The 18,827-nt window shown below is 33.3% G+C and overlaps 1 protein-coding gene across 4 annotated transcripts; it reads left to right on the top strand.

Moving 5' to 3' along the window:
* The first annotated feature begins 383 nt into the window (after window positions 1-383).
* On the top strand, window positions 384-8,882 carry LOC132804915 (disease resistance protein At4g27190-like). Of its 4 annotated transcripts, none has more exons than XR_009640112.1 (7): window positions 384-922; window positions 1,117-3,945; window positions 4,710-5,150; window positions 5,508-6,218; window positions 6,511-7,159; window positions 8,341-8,418; window positions 8,598-8,882. XR_009640112.1 is itself a non-coding variant. In XM_060819292.1 (7 exons), exons 2-6 carry the CDS (start codon window positions 1,123-1,125, stop codon window positions 8,368-8,370), a joined length of 4,641 nt encoding a protein of 1,546 aa, XP_060675275.1. In that variant the 5' UTR covers window positions 384-922; window positions 1,117-1,122; the 3' UTR covers window positions 8,371-8,418; window positions 8,598-8,882. The 4 variants fall into 4 exon arrangements, 3 of the variants coding, with proteins under 3 accessions (XP_060675275.1, XP_060675276.1, XP_060675274.1); XM_060819292.1 differs by having other exon boundaries at window positions 8,354-8,418; XM_060819293.1 differs by lacking the exon at window positions 8,341-8,418.
* Window positions 8,883-18,827: the final 9,945 nt, after the last annotated feature.

Raw genomic sequence — 18,827 nt, 5'->3', positions numbered from 1 at the left:
AAAAGGGAGTGGATGTACCTTGAATTCGCGATCTCATGAATATAAGAGCATATTAATCGAACTAACCTAATTTAACAACTTGATCTTTGGTTGAAAATTTAAGTTTTATTATCTCCCTAATAATTTTACTTATTACTTAGAGATGATGCCAACCAGGGTCAAATAATATTTAATTCTATTAATTAATCATGTTAGTTTTTATATAAATGTTCTTACTCAAAAATAAAAATAAGGGACAAAGTTATCATTCTAAAAACATATACAGAATGGGCCATATATATATATAAAGGTTTGCTTTTCATGGTTTTTTTTTTTTTGGGGGGGTAATTCTTGTCAGAGTATTATTATTATATATATATATATATACACATTCAACAGTTCGTTTATTATCATTTTCCCATAATGAAATTCATCAGTCTAGTACTATATCCTCTCAATTTCTGATACGCATTACCTCGTTGTTTTACTGAAGAGAAGTGGTTGTAAAGGAAACACCGTTGGATCTCTTGGTTTTGCTTTTGTGCCGTTTGATTTCCCTTCTCGTTGTCACCATCTTTGAGCTTTTAAGCGTCTCTCTTATTTGCTTCAACACCAAAAACAAGATAATAATAAAATAAAAATGGTATCAAAAGGAAGAGTTAGCTCTTGCTCTGCTCTCACTCTGCTCTCACTCTGCTTCCTTGTATTTTTCATTTTTTCTGTTCTTTCTGCAGTGGATTTCTTGGCTTGCCTTTTTGTCATTTGATTCGTTTTTTGTTCTTTTTTTAATTATTTTGGATTCTACTCAGATTGACATTTTTTTTTCCCCTTTTATATTGAAAAATCCAAAAAAAAAAAAATTTGAAATAAAAATAAAAGGAGTTGGATTACTTTGCTCGTGAAGCTCCCATAAAATATATATCACAGAAGATTGTACTGCTAGGTACGTGCTTTACTTCCCTTGTTATTATTACAATTATCCTGGCTTCTGCAGGCCATCTAGTGTCACTTTATTACTATTATTACTATTATCATCATCATCATCATCATCATCATTATTATTATTATTATTATATCATTACACTTTTGGGTAGAAATCTTAATAATAATCGCGTATTTTGTTGAATCATATTTAAGGCAAACATGAGCTGTATTGCTGAGATCGGTATAACTGCAATTGCTGAAAATATTGCTAATTGCACGGTTGGAGCGATTGGTCGTCAGTTGGGTTATATCTTCCAATACGAAAGCAACATAAGCAACCTGCAAACAGAAACTCACAGTTTGGATCTTGAAGAACGGAAGATGAAGGAGTTGGTGAATGATGCCATAAGAAAGGGTCATGCGATTTTTGAAATCACCAAGGACTGGCAAAAGCATGCAGGAGAGATACATAAACAAGCCAAAGAGATTTTAGAAGATAAAAACCATGCAAACACAGGGTGGTGTACTTTCAGAGGGTTGTTGCTTCTGAATTTGGTGCCACGGTATCGACTAAGTAAGAAAGCCAAGAAGATGTGCGTGTCTGTTGTTGAAATCAAAGGCGAGGTCAAATTTGAAAACATTTCTTACCGTCCCCATCTTCGAAGTGATTTTACAAACAAAGATTACATAAACTTCGATTCAAGAAATAAAATTGTGGATGGAATATTGGAGGCGTTGGGAGATGGCAACACCAGAATGATTGGGGTGCATGGCATGCCAGGTGTAGGCAAAACCACGCTTGTTAAAGAAGTTTCAAGAATGGCCTTGGAGCGGGAATTATTCAGTGAAGCGGTTCTGGTTCCTGTTTCAAATACTCCAGATGTCGTAAAGATTCAAAAAGCAATTGCAGAAAGGCTAGGTCTACAACTTGATGAGGAAAACATATCTGAAAGAGCACTTCGGCTGCAAGATAGATTGCAGAAAGAAAAGAAGTTCTTGATAATTCTAGACGATCTTTGGAATAAATTAAAGCTTGAAGATGTTGGAATAGTTTTTGAAGGTGATCAGACAGGATGTAAGATATTGTTTACGTCAAGATTCCAACGGGTGTTGCAAGATATGGGTGTTGTTAAGATTTCCGAAGTTGGACTTCTAGAAAATGCTGAAGCATTGAAGTGGTTCAGGGCTATAGTGGCTCAAACGGTTGAAAAGTACGCAGAATGTGCAGAGCTGGTAAATGATATTGTTGTAGAATGTGCAGGTCTTGCAATTACCATTGAAACAATTGCATGTGCATTGAAAGATCGAACACTAGATACTTGGCAGGATGTCTTGAATCAACTGAAGAACTCAAACCTATCAGATATCAATAGTGAAGTGAATGAAAAAGTGTTCAAGAGTATCGAATTATGTTATAATTTTGTACACAAGAATGAAGCAAAGTTACTACTTTTGCTTTGTAGTTTGCACGGAGAAGATGAAAGCATACGAATAGAGACTTTGACGAGATATTGTATGGGCTGGGGGATATTTAAAAATATACATAAATTGCAGGACGCTAGAGTTAAAGTGCGCAGTTTGATCGATGATCTAAAAGATCGTGCACTGTTGTTGGATGGTGAATATCGCCATTCAGTTCAAATGCACGATATCGTTCGTGATGTTGCCATATCAATTGCAAGAAAAAGTCATATCTATTGTTTTACAGATGATTCTGAGGTAAGATACCTTGAAAGTGAAGTTCTTGAAAAATCAAAGGCGATTATGCCACCTGATGGTTATGTGGCCGAGCTACTTCGTGAAGGGTTGGAATATAAACAGCTTGAGTTAATTTGGATGTGGCAAAGCGATGCTTCCCAAATCCCAGATAGATTTTTTGAAATCACAAAAAAGCTTAGAGTTCTATATCTGGGTTCGTATGCACGTTTAGTAAAATTGCCTTCATCTTTATGTTCTCTGGGAAATCTCCGTACATTGATTTTGCGTTACGTGAGTGTGGAAGACATATCTTTGATTGGAGGGCTCAGAAGCTTGGAAATTCTTGACCTTTCAAGGTGTGGTGTCAAGGAATTACCAAGAGAAGTCGGAAAACTTCGTTGTTTACGCATGTTAGATTTGCGTGGATGCACTGAACTTAAAATCATTCAACCCGATGTCATATCAAATTTGAAATCATTAGAAGAGTTGTATGTGGTGAAGAGTTTTAAGGGCTGGGATGGTCAAGTTCAAGGAGTCAACGAGGACCAAAGAAATGCCAGTCTTGATGAGCTAAAACTTTTGGAACGAGTGACTACTGTACATTTAGAAATTGTTGACATCAAGGTGCTGCCGAAAGACTTATTCAGATCCAAAAAATTGGAACAATATCAGATTTTTATAGGATGTGAATTGACTCACTGGCATTCTGATGATTCTTCAAAATGTATGGAACTCAGCCTCGATGAAAACAAACTATTGGATGACTATGGTCTTGCAAGGTTGTTGGCGAGCACTCAAGCGTTGTCTTTGGATGGATTGCAAGGTGCGCATAATGTTGTCTATGAATTAGACAAAGACGGTTTTCCAGATTTAGAGCACTTTCAATTGAAAAATAACCGGACGATCCAGTTCTTGGTTGAGTCGACGGAGCAAATTCATCCTTGCAGCGTGTTTAGCCGCTTGGAAACATTGCAGCTTGACAATTTGGAAAATCTGGAGGAGATATGTGATGGGGAACTCACAAAAGAATCATTTAAAAGATTGAGAATTATAAAGGTAAGCAGTTGTAACATGCTGAAGAATTTTCTGCCATTCTCCATGAGTAAGCTTGAGGAATTTGAAATAAAAGATTGCGGCATGATGGAGGAGATTTTTTCTGATCATGAAGAAGAAGACATGAGCAAGGAAGCTATTCCCGAGTTTCCTCAATTACGCTCCTTGAAGTTGAAAAATGTTCCAAGGCTTAAAAGTTTCTGCTCCAAATTGAAGAAAATTCAAAGGTCTGAAAAGGGGAAGCAACCAATGGATGTAGATAATTCTGTAAAGACCCTGCTTAGTGGGAAGGTACGTATCATGCTTTAACTTCGTGAATATTTATTAATTTTAGTGTTAAAGTAATTACTACTTCAGCATTCATTTGCACACATCGTGGCCATCCAGCCACATATAAAACCATGTCTTTTAAAGTAATAAATTGACTTTCTGCATAGATAGTAATTGAAAGTCAGACATTAATGTTTATACGGTTAATTAAAAGTTTCTTCAATGTGATGTGACATCAGAATATTGACAATTTTACTTCCTATTTTAATTCCTTATTCTCTTTGTGAAGGAAGATAGAAGTTGAATATATGACATCCAGGTAGGAAAAAAAAAAAGAAAATAAGTTCGAGTAATTAATTAAAAATAGATAAATAAAAGTAGTACTAAAGCCTGTTCGAAATCAAATATTTAAGAAAGAATATAATGGAAGTGGCCGGGGACGTTGCATACCAATCGTTAGTTTTATTTTTTTTTACTATTTGTTAAACATAAATGAAATGATGACTTATTTCTCTCATTAGCAATTTTATTAGCAATTTTTAGGAAGAGTGGTGAAATCATAAATTATCTCAACTATTAATGAAAATAATCTCCAATAAAAATATATAAAATTTAGATTCAATTGTCGATTTTAGATTTTTAATCTGTAATCCTTTATACACTGTTGGATTTGGCCATTTCAATGGTCATAAATGATTAATCAACATCATTGGCGAGAAGATCAATGCATAGAACACCCTTAATGGATTAATTGTTAGATTGACAATAATTAATTGTGTGTGCAGTTGGTTTTTCTCCCCGTTTTGGAGGTATTGGAGTTGTCCAATTGCAATGATTTAATAACAAGAATACGGGATGATCAGATTCTACCAAGCTCTGCTTCTTTTCACAACTTAACAAAATTGCTCGTAGAATTCTACAATTCTTTGGAATATCTATTTTCCTCTGCTGTGGCAACGAGTTTTGTACAACTGAGATCCCTTGTAGTAAGACATTGTTCGAATATGAAAGAAATAGTGAGAAATAGTGAAAACATTGTTAAGATGTCATTTCCTAAGCTAAATTTTCTACAGATTGATAATCTTGAACGCTTCGCTACTTTCTCCTCTGAAATTGACATCGACTTTCCAGTTTTAACTGAACTCTGCATGAAGGACTGCCCGGAATTTTCGACTTTCATTTCCAAGTCTGAAGATGAAAAGCCGCGATCTCTCTTCAACGAAAAGGTAATTAAGGTTTAATCTGTGTATGTTAATTGTTATGTTTCTCCTTTTTTCTATCTATGATATTATTTGTGGTACGACTTTTTCTCTCTCTCTCTCTCTCTCTCTCTCTTTTGGAGGATATAATTATAAAAAAATAAAAAAAAATGTATAAAACGTATGCAGGTGAACCATGGGATATGTACTATAGATATGTATTGTAACATGGGTGTGCAAGTTTTCTATTGCAAAACCATATGTATATTATGTTATATACATCCATATTGTAAAGGTGATTTTTTTTTTCTTTTTTTTGTTTAAGTTTATAATAAGAACTTATTTTCTGATTCATCAACGGGGATGAATTATAATACATTGCAGGTAGCATTCCCCAGCTTGCAAAGTGTAGAAATTAAAGGCTTGGTTCAATTGAAGATGATATGGCAGTACAGACTCAGTACTGCAGATTCATTTTCCAAACTGAAATATGTAAAAGTAGAAAATTGCAATAATCTGGTGAAGATATTTCCATCTAATATGCCGAGGAGACTCCACAATCTAAAAAGGTTGGAAATAAGTGATTGTGAGATGGTAGAAGAGGTATTTGAAATCGAAATGCCAAACGTTGAAGGAACTTACAATGTAATACCCTCTGAATCTGAGTTGATTCATTTGAGTTTATCACGTTTATCAAAACTCAAGAATGTATGGAGTAAAGATCCCCAAGGAACTCTTACCTTCCCACATCTTAAGGAAGCCACAGCTGAGTCGTGTCCAAATCTAGAGTCAATCTTTCCAGCTTCTATTGCCAAAGGTCTTTCCCAGCTTCGAACATTGCATATTTCTGATTGTGGGATAGAATACATTGTTGGTAAGGAGGAAGGATTGGAGACATTACCACCTAAATTCCAATTCCATCAATTGGAGGAAATAAGACTTAAAAACTTGATCAACTTTGTGAGTTTCTATCAAGGACTTCAAACCTGTAGTTTTCCTTTATTAACAACTTTAATTGTCAGCGAGTGTATGAAACTGAAGGTTATTGCTTCGGAGTTCTTCAACGTTCAAGCAACGCATGGCTGCGTGGAAATGGTAAGAGTTTCAATTATCCATTACGTAAATATATGCTATTCTTATTTATGCTTCCTCTTCAAATCAAACTGGCTAGCTTAAACTAGTGTACAAATAATAATAATAATAACAATAATTAGACTACGAACATTCCTAACGGGAATGTAGATTGTCAAAAAATAAGATATATATATATATATATATACACACACAATAAAGTATTATGATGTGTAGTTAATCACGCAAACTTGTTAAGATTATATGTATTGTCTTCCGATCACCTTGGTAATATATAGCTGGATATTGCTCGCAGGGTCGATTATATAAACTATGTAGACCCCTATTCATCTATGCTGAAAGAAAAGGTTATACAGGAGTGTTAATACTAGAAGGATTGCCAGAGTTGATGCAGTGGATGGATGAGAGCTCGCAGGACCATCCTGCCTTTAAAAATTTTCAAATTTTACAAGTTTGGGATTGTAACATGTTGAAGAACTTAGTCCCATCCTCAATATCATTTCAAAATTTAGAAATGCTGACAGTCTCTCGGTGCCATGGAATGATAAATTTAATATCTTCCCAAACTGCCAAAAGCATGAACCGTCTGAAAGAGATGAAGATAAGTTATTGCCTAAGATTGACGGAAATTATCTCAGATCAGCTGGAAGGTGATCATGATACAAAAAGTGGTGAAATTGTTTTTAGCGGATTGAAAAGTTTGGAAATTTATATGCTACCAAGCCTCACAAGCTTCAATTTAGGGAAATATATTATGGGATTTCCAGAGTTGGAAAGTCTAGTCGTTTATGGGTGCTCTGCGATGCAATGTTTCTCTGTTTATGGCATGATAAGCACCCCAAAACTGAATGAACTTCGACTGGATGGTAAGACAACTACGAGAGTCGACAACAACACCGTAGATATTAATAGCATCATAAAACATCACTTCAAGAGCCAACCAGGTATAAACCCATTTTGCAAATCAATTTCTTTAACAGATATGTTTTATGCTTGTTCAATCACATTTTAATTTTAGGGTTTTTTGGTCTTAAGTAGTATTAATCTCTAAAATGTGAAATATCTATGGTTCAATTTTTCCCATGTATGCCCTTGCAAGGATAGCATTTAGGTACAAGCCACTATTTCTTTCGTCAATGATCCTAATTTGAAATAGCATTTAGGTACAAGCCGCTCTTTCTTTCGTCGATGATCTTAATTTGAATTTCTCCATCTTCATATTAAAAAATAAAAAATTTCATGCTCAAAATTTTCAACCCAACCTACTTTTATTATCGGGTTTTGTTTTTCGTCACCAATGGGACCGGTTACTAGTGTGGCAATTATTAATTGGTGGCATTTATTTTTTTTATATATTTTTTTATGCTAAAAATCTAGCTATTATTAGAAGGTAAACTTTTTTTTAGTGATAATTAATTAAAATATCATATGGTATGTGGGTAGCATTGGTACTCTATCACCAGTGAGTGGTGACAAATATTTATAGCATTCTCAGCATTTTTCTTATCATTTATAATCAAATTTTAGACTTTTTGCAAAAATATATAAATATATATATATATATATATATATATATATATATATATATATATATGCTAAAATGTTATATATTAAAGTCTTATATATTTTTATTTGTACGGTATTAATATTTCTTGGATATATGCTAATTAATGCTTTGAATATTAAAATAGCAACGTTTTTCAGTTTTAATTAAACTTTTTTTACCACTATGTACCGTAGGTGTCTCTCTCTTCCCCCCTTGTCAGCCTGCAACCGAAAGCTCATCATCTAACACTAAGAGTCTCTGAATCCATTTCTTCGATGCTCTCGATCTGGAGACATAGATTCTATAATCTCAACCTTAGATCTCGTTCTCGCACATATTTTTTTAATTTTAACAAAATATATCACCCATTTAATTTATTTTTGTTTTGTGGTTTTTTTTTTTCTTTATGCAAAAACTATATATTTTACACCCATGGTTGTATAAATTTGGACTCCTGAACCAATTAGCCATGGGTTATAATTTTTTTCTTTTTTCTTTTTTAGCACCAATAATGTTTTTTTTTTTCTTGAGCAACAATTCATGGGCTTGGTTTATCTTTGAACTATATTTTTATCCTAGTTTAACGTAATAGGTTATTGTGGAGACTAATGGCTCGTTGGGACCTCCAGGCCTCAAGAAATATGGCTCAGAAAGGAGGTATAGTATTAAACCAAAAGTATATTTAAATTATCTTTACACAAATTTATTATTATTGAAAAACATTTAAGTGGGATACATTTCAATTACATGTACCCCTTATAGAGTATTAATTTAATCATGATCCTTAAGAAAAATGAATATATTTAATCATAATTTCTATTCTTGGATTGCTGCAGATACATGTTGATGGCAGAGTTCAAGCACATATTTGTAAATTGTAAGGTCTATTCCATTTTTCTACATCAAGCCTTCTCAGAGTAGCCAAGAAACAAACCAAAAAACAATTAAAAAGACCAAAAAAAAAAAAAAAAAAAAAAAAAAAAAAAAAAAACAAAACAAAACAAAATATTGAAGAGTAGCCTGTTACAAATATTGAAGCAATTGGAATTTCCCTTGTAAATTATCAAGAAGATTAATTTTTTTTTTAAATTAATATTCTCTGCTTGTGGTATTTGATAGCACATTATATTTCATTTGTTGCTCAAATTATTGTTGGATTGTTTTGCACATTGAAAAGCATTTTAGGGCTACATTGAGTTACTAATTTCTTTGTGGCTTTATCCCTGTTCTAAATTAATCAATATTGTTTTTGTTTTTATTAACTTTTCATTAAGAAGAATAAAGTTTGAGAAAATAATACTTTTGGACGTGTGTAAATGTAAATGTAAATGTTGGAATATATCCCATATATGTTCAATTAGTTTCCTATTAAAATGTCCTAATAGTTATAACATCCAAATTTTTATTATTAACTTTAAATTTTTTCAAGGACTAAGATTTACAAAGGTATGAACGAACTATATGAGTATTCAAATACTAAAATTTTTAGGATGATAAAGTGAACTTTGTATGAATTTATATAAACCTGATACATTTTTAGATATTAATAGTGAAAACAACCCAAATGTTGATAAAGGAGATTTTGATGGTTTTCCATCAAGATGATTCTAAGGTTTTAGTATATCAAATATCATATTAAATCGATCCAATAGTTTTACCATTAGATTTCATTTATTAGCCTTTGAATCGCTATAGAATCTAAAATTTAAAAATGCATTAATAGTTTATGGTTTATATAAAATTTATTTTTTCCAAGTAATACTTTAATATGTTATTAAATTCATAATAAACTGTTAATTGAATTTTAATTTAAGCTCAAGCGTTGAAATAATCTATAAGCTTATAAAAGAGTACATAATGTTAAAACCATAGGTCAGTCTAATTGTAAGTGTATTTGATTATCTATGACCATTGGATTACATGTCATATCACATATATATAATTCAATGAGTCTAAATAATTAAGTTAACCATCTTCAACTTAAAAAATTGATTATATCCTCACTTAAACATCATTGTATATATGTACTAATTTTGAATACATGCACTGCACATGAATTTGACTAAATTAGGCATGTTCAATTAGTATTATTATTAATTTTTTGTATTTAAGTTATATTTTGTAAAAAAATCTTAGAAAGTTATTTGTATGCAAATATAATAACAATAAATGTGTTCAACTTGTAACATAATAAAACATCATAAACAGAGACAAATTTTATTTAAATACAAATTACAACATCATATATATAAATGATCTAATTTATCAATTACAATGAAATATGATGATGATAATAATAATAATAATTCAGAAGAGCCTGGCAAAATAGACCTTAGTAATTAGCATCATAATAATGATGACATTAAAATATAATAATAATAATATTTACAAACTTCCTACTCAACCTATTTTACATAAACACATTCAGCTTCAAATGTTCACCTTATTCTTCATAAGATGCATTTTATTTTTATACATTCAAAAGTAAATACAAACATTCATGCATAAATTTTCAAATTTCAATTAAAATTATAATAATTGGCTCATTTCAAAGTTAATTTGTAAAAATGAGTTTGAATTTCAACCAGCATGCTTAGTTATTTTTGTTTGTTTGATTTCATATTCAAGTAGAACTTTTTTTCTTTATTTCTGTTCTCTTATATTGTTTTAGTAGTGTTGTTAGGTTATTATTATATTATATGTTTAGAGAAATTCAAACTTTTGAGCTCTAAATAATTCTGTTATCATATATTGAAATGGCAATCTATAATTGTTTGGAAACTATTCTTAGGAAGCAAAATTTGAGTTCTTTAGCACTCTGCTCTTTATAAATACCAAAAAAATAACAATAATAATTATCATTTTGTTCTTTACCATTATAAAGACAATACAGAGTTATGCTTTTTAGTTCATGCCTGAAAAGGTGCTGCGGCACTTGGAAATTCCTCAAAGGGCAGTGGGAGTTAAGGGGTGCCATACCTTCTAGAGCCAACCATTAAGAAGCTTCTTTAAAGGCCCAGATTAACTGCATCGGCCTATAATATGGCCCACAACTTGTAGAGTCCATTGAAGGTGGAGCAAACTTGGGTTTTTTTTTGAAAACTAGCCACCATATAAATCCATTTTTGAAAAATAGTAATTTTTTTTTTTTAAAAAACTAGCCAACTTTTAACCTATTCAGACCAAAATATCTTTTATTATTTTTTTAATCTTTTTTTATGTTTTTTCACTATCAAAATTTAGGTTTTTTCTTTTTTTTTTTCTATTTTTTTGTCTCTTCTTTCCCGTTCCATTTTCCCTTTTAAAAGAAACCTAGGGCTTTCCTTTCCACTTTCCTTCCAAAAAACACCATCTCATTCATCAGAAAAATTGTCCTGTTCACCAGCGTTTTTGATAGATTGTTTCCGAATTTGCCTCTGTCCCGCTGATTTGCTACGGTTAGAAGACCTAAAGTCATACATACGACATACAAGGCTTTTTATCCACCCCATTTTACACCCTTCATTGGCTTTGATACCTCTTGGGACACCTAAACATTTCTTGCCACCATCAGTGTTCTTGCCACCATTGGGCTTTAAGGTAAACATACATCTCTCTCTCTCTCTCTCTCTGCTTTCCTTTTCAATCGAGTTTCGATTCTATTTGATGAAATTATGTTATTTCAATAGGCTTTCCTTGTTGTTTAGTTTTTCCTCTCTGTTCATGTGTGACTTTTGCTAATCTTGTTAAAAGAAATGTATTTAGAACACGCACTTTTGACTGGCCATTTACTAGGTAGAACTCAGAAAATATGTAGTAGTAGTACTAGTTTGATTAGATTTACGCGATATACTTGAGCTAGCTTGCCATATATGTCCCCAGAAGGAATAAATAAATTCCTTGTAGCTATCAGCAGACGAAACTAGACAAATTAATATGACAAGCAATGGAATATATATAAAATAAGAACTATTATCATCTTAAATTCTTTATCCTAGTTTGGAAAACCAATACGAAAACTTGAAAGAGCTAACCACAACCCATTATCAAAAAAAAAAAAAAAAAAACCCACGACAATCACAATTGGTTTGCCTCGTAAATGCCATTTGTAAATAATTCACCTTTATTTTATTCATGTTATTGGGGATGATGATGGTCAGCTTGCAATCCTTAATTTATATTTATTAATATAACAAGGAGGCAGATTGTCAAGTCCAAAGTAGCATAATTAAAATATTGCAAATAATTTTTTTAATGCTATGCTAGTAAGTGAGTGTCATTATCGCTGTATAAAAAAAAAAAAAAGGAAAGAAATAGAGAGAAATGGCACTGGGGATTGGTGTTATGGTTTAATATTCCTACTTCTTGACCCAAGAAACAAAATAGAACCTTTTATATTGCCTCTTGAAATATATAAAAAGTGAGGAAATTCGGGAATTTTATGCAATGATTTTGTCCTTAATTTTTTTTTATTATTTGTATATTTTTGTAGTTATTTAGTTGTTAGTAGTTCTTGTGGTTTATTTCTGTTGGTGCAAAATTTCCAAATTTCTCATATGCTCTGGTTCATTTGAATAGAAATCAAAGAAAGAATATACAAGGAGACATTTACCTATTTGAACCTCTAGGCTCCATCTTATCATTAGCTAGGTAAGCAATATTCTGTGGCCTCTCCTATGCACATCTTACACATATAGTATGCTAAGTTTGATTGCTGCATGGTTAAAAAAGTCACACTCTTTTTTTTTTTTTTTTTCAAAATATGAAAAAAGTCATTGTTGTTACTCCTCTTCGGGGGCAAAAAAAGAAAATCAATAAATACGAATTAGGAACAGCTCTGCGTTGTGGATTTGCTTGGCACTAAAATTTCCTTTCTCAATTAAAGTAGAGTTAAATTCAATTCAAATGGTAGAGGTCTTATGGTAGGTTATTGTGGTTATGAAACTAGGCAAATGGTGGATGTGATGAATTAATTGAATTTATCCTAGCCGTCTTGCCTCTATTTATTTTATTTTATTTTTTCTATCATATTCTAGCATATCATTGTTGGGTTTTATGTTACTTTCAAAATTTCCATTCTTTGCTATGAAAAACATTCTACTCTAGCTGTTTGGGATAGAGTTTGTTGACATCATTATTATGTGTGAATAAAATATTAATATATAACAAGGAATATTTACAATGTATTATACATTGATAACAAAGGGATTATTAATATAACATATATATATATATATATATATTTATAACTTTGATCATGTTGTAGAATTCCAACTGGCATAAAGAAAAGCAAGGGCCTGCAGAAACTAGCTCAGAAAATATAAATATTAGTATGAAAATGTGTTAATAGTTTGTGAATACTGTTACTAAATTATGTTTTTCAGTTGAATATTTTAAAAAATTATTTTGTCACATTTTTCGTTTTTCTTCTCCCTTTCATATATATATATATATAAGCTTTAAAATACTCACAAACAAATGTCTTAAATCATAATATGCTTTCCATTACATGGTTAATTTTTTTAAAACCAAAGCCTCTTACCAAACAGCACACTGAAGACAGTAAGCATATACTTTATGAACTTAATTAAGATTATCTTTTAATAGAAAATTTTATTGTGTCTGAGATAGGGGAAACATACAACAGAGAAAATATTGGTCTGTGGCTTAGACACTAATCAGTCTGCATAGTAGCTGTCTTTTGTATTATAACATTTAACTAGTGTTCTTGAATTCTTTTTCTTGTTTATGCATATTTTTCTGTCAAATTTCTTGTTTTTTTTTTTTTCACTAAAAATCATTGTGTTTAACAGAAAACAACTAAGGAATGACTAAGTTGAATTATTTTGATTTTGATGTTTTTATGTTATCTATATCCTTAGTTTAGTACATAATAATTTCCTTGATACTATTTTGTTCTTGGTCAGCCGTGGTTGCATTATAAGAATCATCTTATTTCAGTAAACTATTAATAATAAAACAACATATATATTATGACAATGCATGACGGAAACTTTCATCATAATTTTTATATTTAGATATCCGTTAATTAATTTGGTGGTATTTCAATTTTAGTCTTGTAATATTTAATTTTTATTTTTTGAACATACTCATACTTTTTTTTCCCCAGCATTTGAGGAGCAAGTGAGGGAATGAGTAGAAAAACAAAGCATAAAATTTGAGATCGTAGAGTTACAAGTGAATGCTGAGAAAATTACCACTCCAAACTTTTGAAGCTCTCGCAAACACACACACATATAGATAGAGAAGCAATGGTGGCGGTTTGTCCCCCATTAATATAAGTTGTTTGTTTGAACAAAATAGAAAATATTATGCAAGTTGATTTATTGTTGGTGAAAATATAATGTCAAGAATTTATCATTGAATCTTTATTTGTGCTGTATTGTATGGATTTTCAGCATTGTTGATAATTTTAACTATTGAATATGGTTGTAATTATGTAATTGTTTTGTTGCAGTGGTGACTGTGATATTTTTGTGCTCAAGTTCATGGAGTTTTTATATGCTAGATTACCATTGAGTTTCATACAAAATAACATAGAGTTCTTTAGAAGGAAGTATGCTCATGTGGCTTACAATAAAGAACTAAGCATATGAGCTGCGTGGTGATGCATTTTTCTTTACTTTTGTCATATTTATAGATGCATATTCTTTATTATGTTAGTCTTTTAATTGTACAGATAAAAGTGACTTATAATGTTTATTTAACGAAGATAACGATGTGTTATTGATGTAAGGATAACTAATTGATCTTATAGAAAATGTGCCATTTTATTTATTAGAATTTCATTATGTACAAAACATATTATGAACTCAATTGCAGTTCTGTAAAATTTTCCACTTGTTGGAAAATTTTTTCTCTAGGCGGAAAAATTTTCCTCCTGGAGGAAACATTTTCCTCCAGTCGCAAATCCCATATGAAGACCAGTTGAAGCTTCTGGATAACTTTTCACTAGACAGAAAATTTTTTTTCCAAGCAGAAATTGTTTTCCTCCTGTTGGAAAAATTTTCCTCCAAGTGGAAATCATTTTCCTCCTATTGGAAAAAATTTTCTCCAAGCGGAATTTGTTGAATAATATTTATTCCACTTGGTAAATCAATTTCTAATAGATTATTTAAGTTAATAGTGGGATAAAAAAATTGAGAGTGGAGAAAAGTATTATATAAGATGAAGATGGATTTAACAAAAAAATGTATTGATGTTTAAAATTAGTAACCAATTAAAAGAAAAGGAAAAAATGATATATATTTGTTTTTCTTTTCAAACTCATTTGGATATTTTATTCTGTAAATCACATTTGCTGCAAAATATATATCCAATTACAATGCTCTCACAGTTAGTGAACTTTGATGAACATATGGCCATAGAACCACTTTTGTTGCTCGATGATAAGTGGTCACTTGTAGCATGATGAACCCTAATATCATCAACTTGTTCATTGCTCATTTTAGGATGCATATCATTATTATTGTCGGGCAACTCATATTCGAAATCTACATCATTATGATCAACATCATCCAACTGAATGCTAACATCATCCCTTGTTGCATTGTAATTCTCATATTGATTAATATTATTCAACTTCTCATACTCCTCTTGGTTAGGATTCCGTTCTGCACAGTCACCTATAACATCAACTCTTTCATGGAAGTTAAATGATGTCCAAGCTCTACAGACATTAACTTCATCGTGATCTCTAAACAATGTCATGAAATGTAGCCTCAATGGGTTCAGGATCGGGAACTTATGGTAGAAGAACAATAATTGAAGGATGAGCAAAAGAATGTTGATTACTCCCATTATTTGAAGCAAAAGCTGTTTGATGAATATTTCTAGATACATGTTCAACTTTCAAAATTACCTCAATATACAATGGAAGTCGCATCATTGTCATCCCTCCATTTCTCACTTCTTGAAGAAAGCATTTCACAACCCTATCCTTGCATATTTCTAGATAATCTAACTTTTCTGCACATTGTCCATATATCCATTTTAGATTTAGCAAATATTCATTTCGATCTATCTCAATAAAATTGAAAATCTCATTCTCTAACTCTAATTTTGTGCATCTTTTGCCTACGGAAACCATTATAGTTTTACCATTTTGATATCCCCAATGGCCACCATCACTCTGTACTAATGTTCAATTGTATAAAATGGCAATTACAACATCATCATTTCCTATTTTACTACAAAATTAAATTAATAATATTAAAATAAATTAATATGTAACACCCCGTCCCGAACCATGTCGGAATTTTTGCACGTTGACCGAGGTTGACTGTTGACTGTTGACTTTGACTTTGACCAAAGGGTCAAAAGTTGACTTTTTGACTCGATTGAAATTCTAGGTTGACTGAGGTACCATTACGAAGTACACGTTGGCATGAGTTCGTAGACCAGTAGTACGTTGAAAACGGAGCTACGATTTGAAAGTTATGAGCAAAACAAGTTGAGGTCCAAACTGTTCAAGGGATGCCGGAGTTGACTTTTTATTTACGGGGAAATGAGCTTTGACTCATGCATGGTTGTGAAGTGCTCATCGATACGAATTCACAGACTAGCGGCACGCTTAAAACGGACATTCGGTTAAAAAGTTATGGACGTGTGAAGTTTGCCGGATACCGTAATATTTTAATATTTTTGAGTTGATGAACAGTAAAATGCCATGTGTCGTCATCTGATTGGTCCACGTGGATGAACAGTGTCACCACTGTGGCTTTTATTTGACAAAAATCTAAGGGAAGAGAGAGAAAGAGAGAGAGGAGAGAGAGAGGGAGAGAGAGAAACGACCGGCCACTGGAGGGCTACATGCGCCGGCCACCGGTGAAACCCAGTTCCCCGCTACCCAAACCTCCAATTTTCACGACCGCCGGCCGCAGGACGCGCTCGGATCGAGGCGCCGAAGCTCGGCGGCTATTTTTCCCTCCACAGCCGGTCACCACCGTTTGACCCCTTTCCCGCCGTTTTCCGGCCACACGCGCCAGCCACCCCTCACCACCTCCTCATTTCCGGCCAGCCCACCAAATTTTACGGCCATCGGACCTCCGACGCGCCGGGATCGGAGCGTTTTTCGGCGAGGGGCTGGAAATCTTCAAACCCAGATTTCTCCGCCGTCCGACCTCTGTTTTCCTCACCGCCGGTCCCGTTGGAATCCTCTCCCCTCGATCTACAAAACTGCCAAAAATCTCAGCCAACGGCCACAGCACGCGCCGCCGCCGGCGACGGTTGTCGGTGACCGCGGCGGCTCGCCGGAAGTTACTGTTCCGGCGAGTACCCAGTCGCACCGCCTTGTCCACTGTGTTCAACCTCCTGAACCCGAATCCAGCATCCTTTTCTGCCAATTCGCGACGGTTTGGGAGAATTGAGGAGTCGAAACCCGAAAGCTTTCCGGCGAGATTCCGGCCACCTCGGGTCCGATCACCGGAAAGTAAGACCGAATCCGTGATCCTCATCACTCAAGCTTCGATTCGGTATATTATTCGACCATGTTGGTTAATGTTTGTGTTTGACCCCCCGGATACCGGGTATTATTTACCCGAATAAAATATTAATTTATTTGACTGTGTGTGAACTGTGTTCTAGGAGCACGGGTGAGTCGTGGAATTGATCCCATGGTGGATCATGGTTTAATTGCTTGCTCCAGGTGAGTGACCCACCTTTAAAAATATTTTGGGCAGTTTATTATATTTATTTGGTGTTTATTTGATATCTGAAATTTATGCTCATATGGCGTATTTTAAATATAATCGGGAAAAATATTATTTTATATATATAATTACCCATTGGTGCTAAATGAAATTTTGGGGTCATTAAGAAATTCCCGATTCTTATTTTATGGTGATTAAATAGTATTTATTATGCATGAGCAAAGTATATTTCAGTAATAATCGTACGTGGTTTTAAGTATTATTTTTGGGCATAATTGGTTTGAATATTTTAAGAAAATTATTTGTTCAAATTGGTGGTTTAATTTTCATAATTATGCCCGATGATTAGCATCTCACGCTCTTAAATTCCGTTCCCCTAGGTCCAGGTTGGAGACGTTGATTTTCCGGGGTGAGCCCAACGTCTCAGTTCGTTGCCGAAAGTCCAAGAAGTATTTCTTCCCTTTTTTCCTCTCCATCCTATATTACTTCTTATCTGTCATTGTATAAATTCCACATTTATCTGTATAATGCTCTGTATACTGTATTGGACGTGTAGTTATTATTTATGCACTGGGTTGCTGCTGTTGTTATTTGGAGTGCTGTAAATTTGTGGAATCAATTTGTAGTATTGTGGGAGGAATAAGGGGATGAACATAGAAGTGTGTTTTCAGTGCAGGTAATTTTTGGTTAGTCCTACTCTTAGGGGAAATGCTGCCGGATTTTCCGTTGGAAGGTTCAGTGATATTTCCCTGGGATCAGGGTTTGTCTAGGGTTCCGGGAAGGAATTCTGGACGGGTCCTGACAGTTGGTATCAGAGCTCTAGGTTCTAGTATTCCTAAGGGACTGTGCATTGTTATGCATCCCATCCGTGTCTAATCTCTTGTTTTTCCCATCTTAAAGCGTTCTTTCCCTTTGTCTCGAAGTAAATTCATGGTCCGAGTTGAAATAACTCTAATCTTCGAGGGTGTCAATGAGAATCACCTATCCTAACGGGGAATTCCTATGGCGTAGTCGATAGTCGCGGATTGCCTTTTCTTTTTGAAGGTCAAGTAATGGGGGCAGATCCAATTCTGTGAATCTTTTTCGGATCTGAAGCAACCCTAGATATGGATTGAGTAGTTCTTATGTTTATGGACCGCTAGCATAAAGGAGTAAAGTTAAAGTGTTTCAGCTTACCTGAAGTGGTGCTTCGTGGAGGATTTAGGAAGTCTTTATGGAGGTTAAATTCTGCAGTCATTGTAAGGAGCTATCGGAGGATGGTTGTTAAGGGTCTATGGCCCAAGTGGTTGATGCCAAAGAAGATGGGGAGCGTTGGAACTGCTAATAGTGGGAAGCAATTCGAAAGCAATTCCCAGCAAGTTATTTGGATTACGACTGTAAAAAGGATATCGAATCATTATTGATTTGGCTTTGGAC

The sequence above is a fragment of the Ziziphus jujuba genome, chromosome 8, assembly GCF_031755915.1.
Source record: "Ziziphus jujuba cultivar Dongzao chromosome 8, ASM3175591v1".
Taxonomy (NCBI): domain Eukaryota; kingdom Viridiplantae; phylum Streptophyta; class Magnoliopsida; order Rosales; family Rhamnaceae; genus Ziziphus; species Ziziphus jujuba.
Note: the sequence above shows the minus strand (reverse complement) of the source record. Positions and strands in the feature narration are given on the sequence as shown.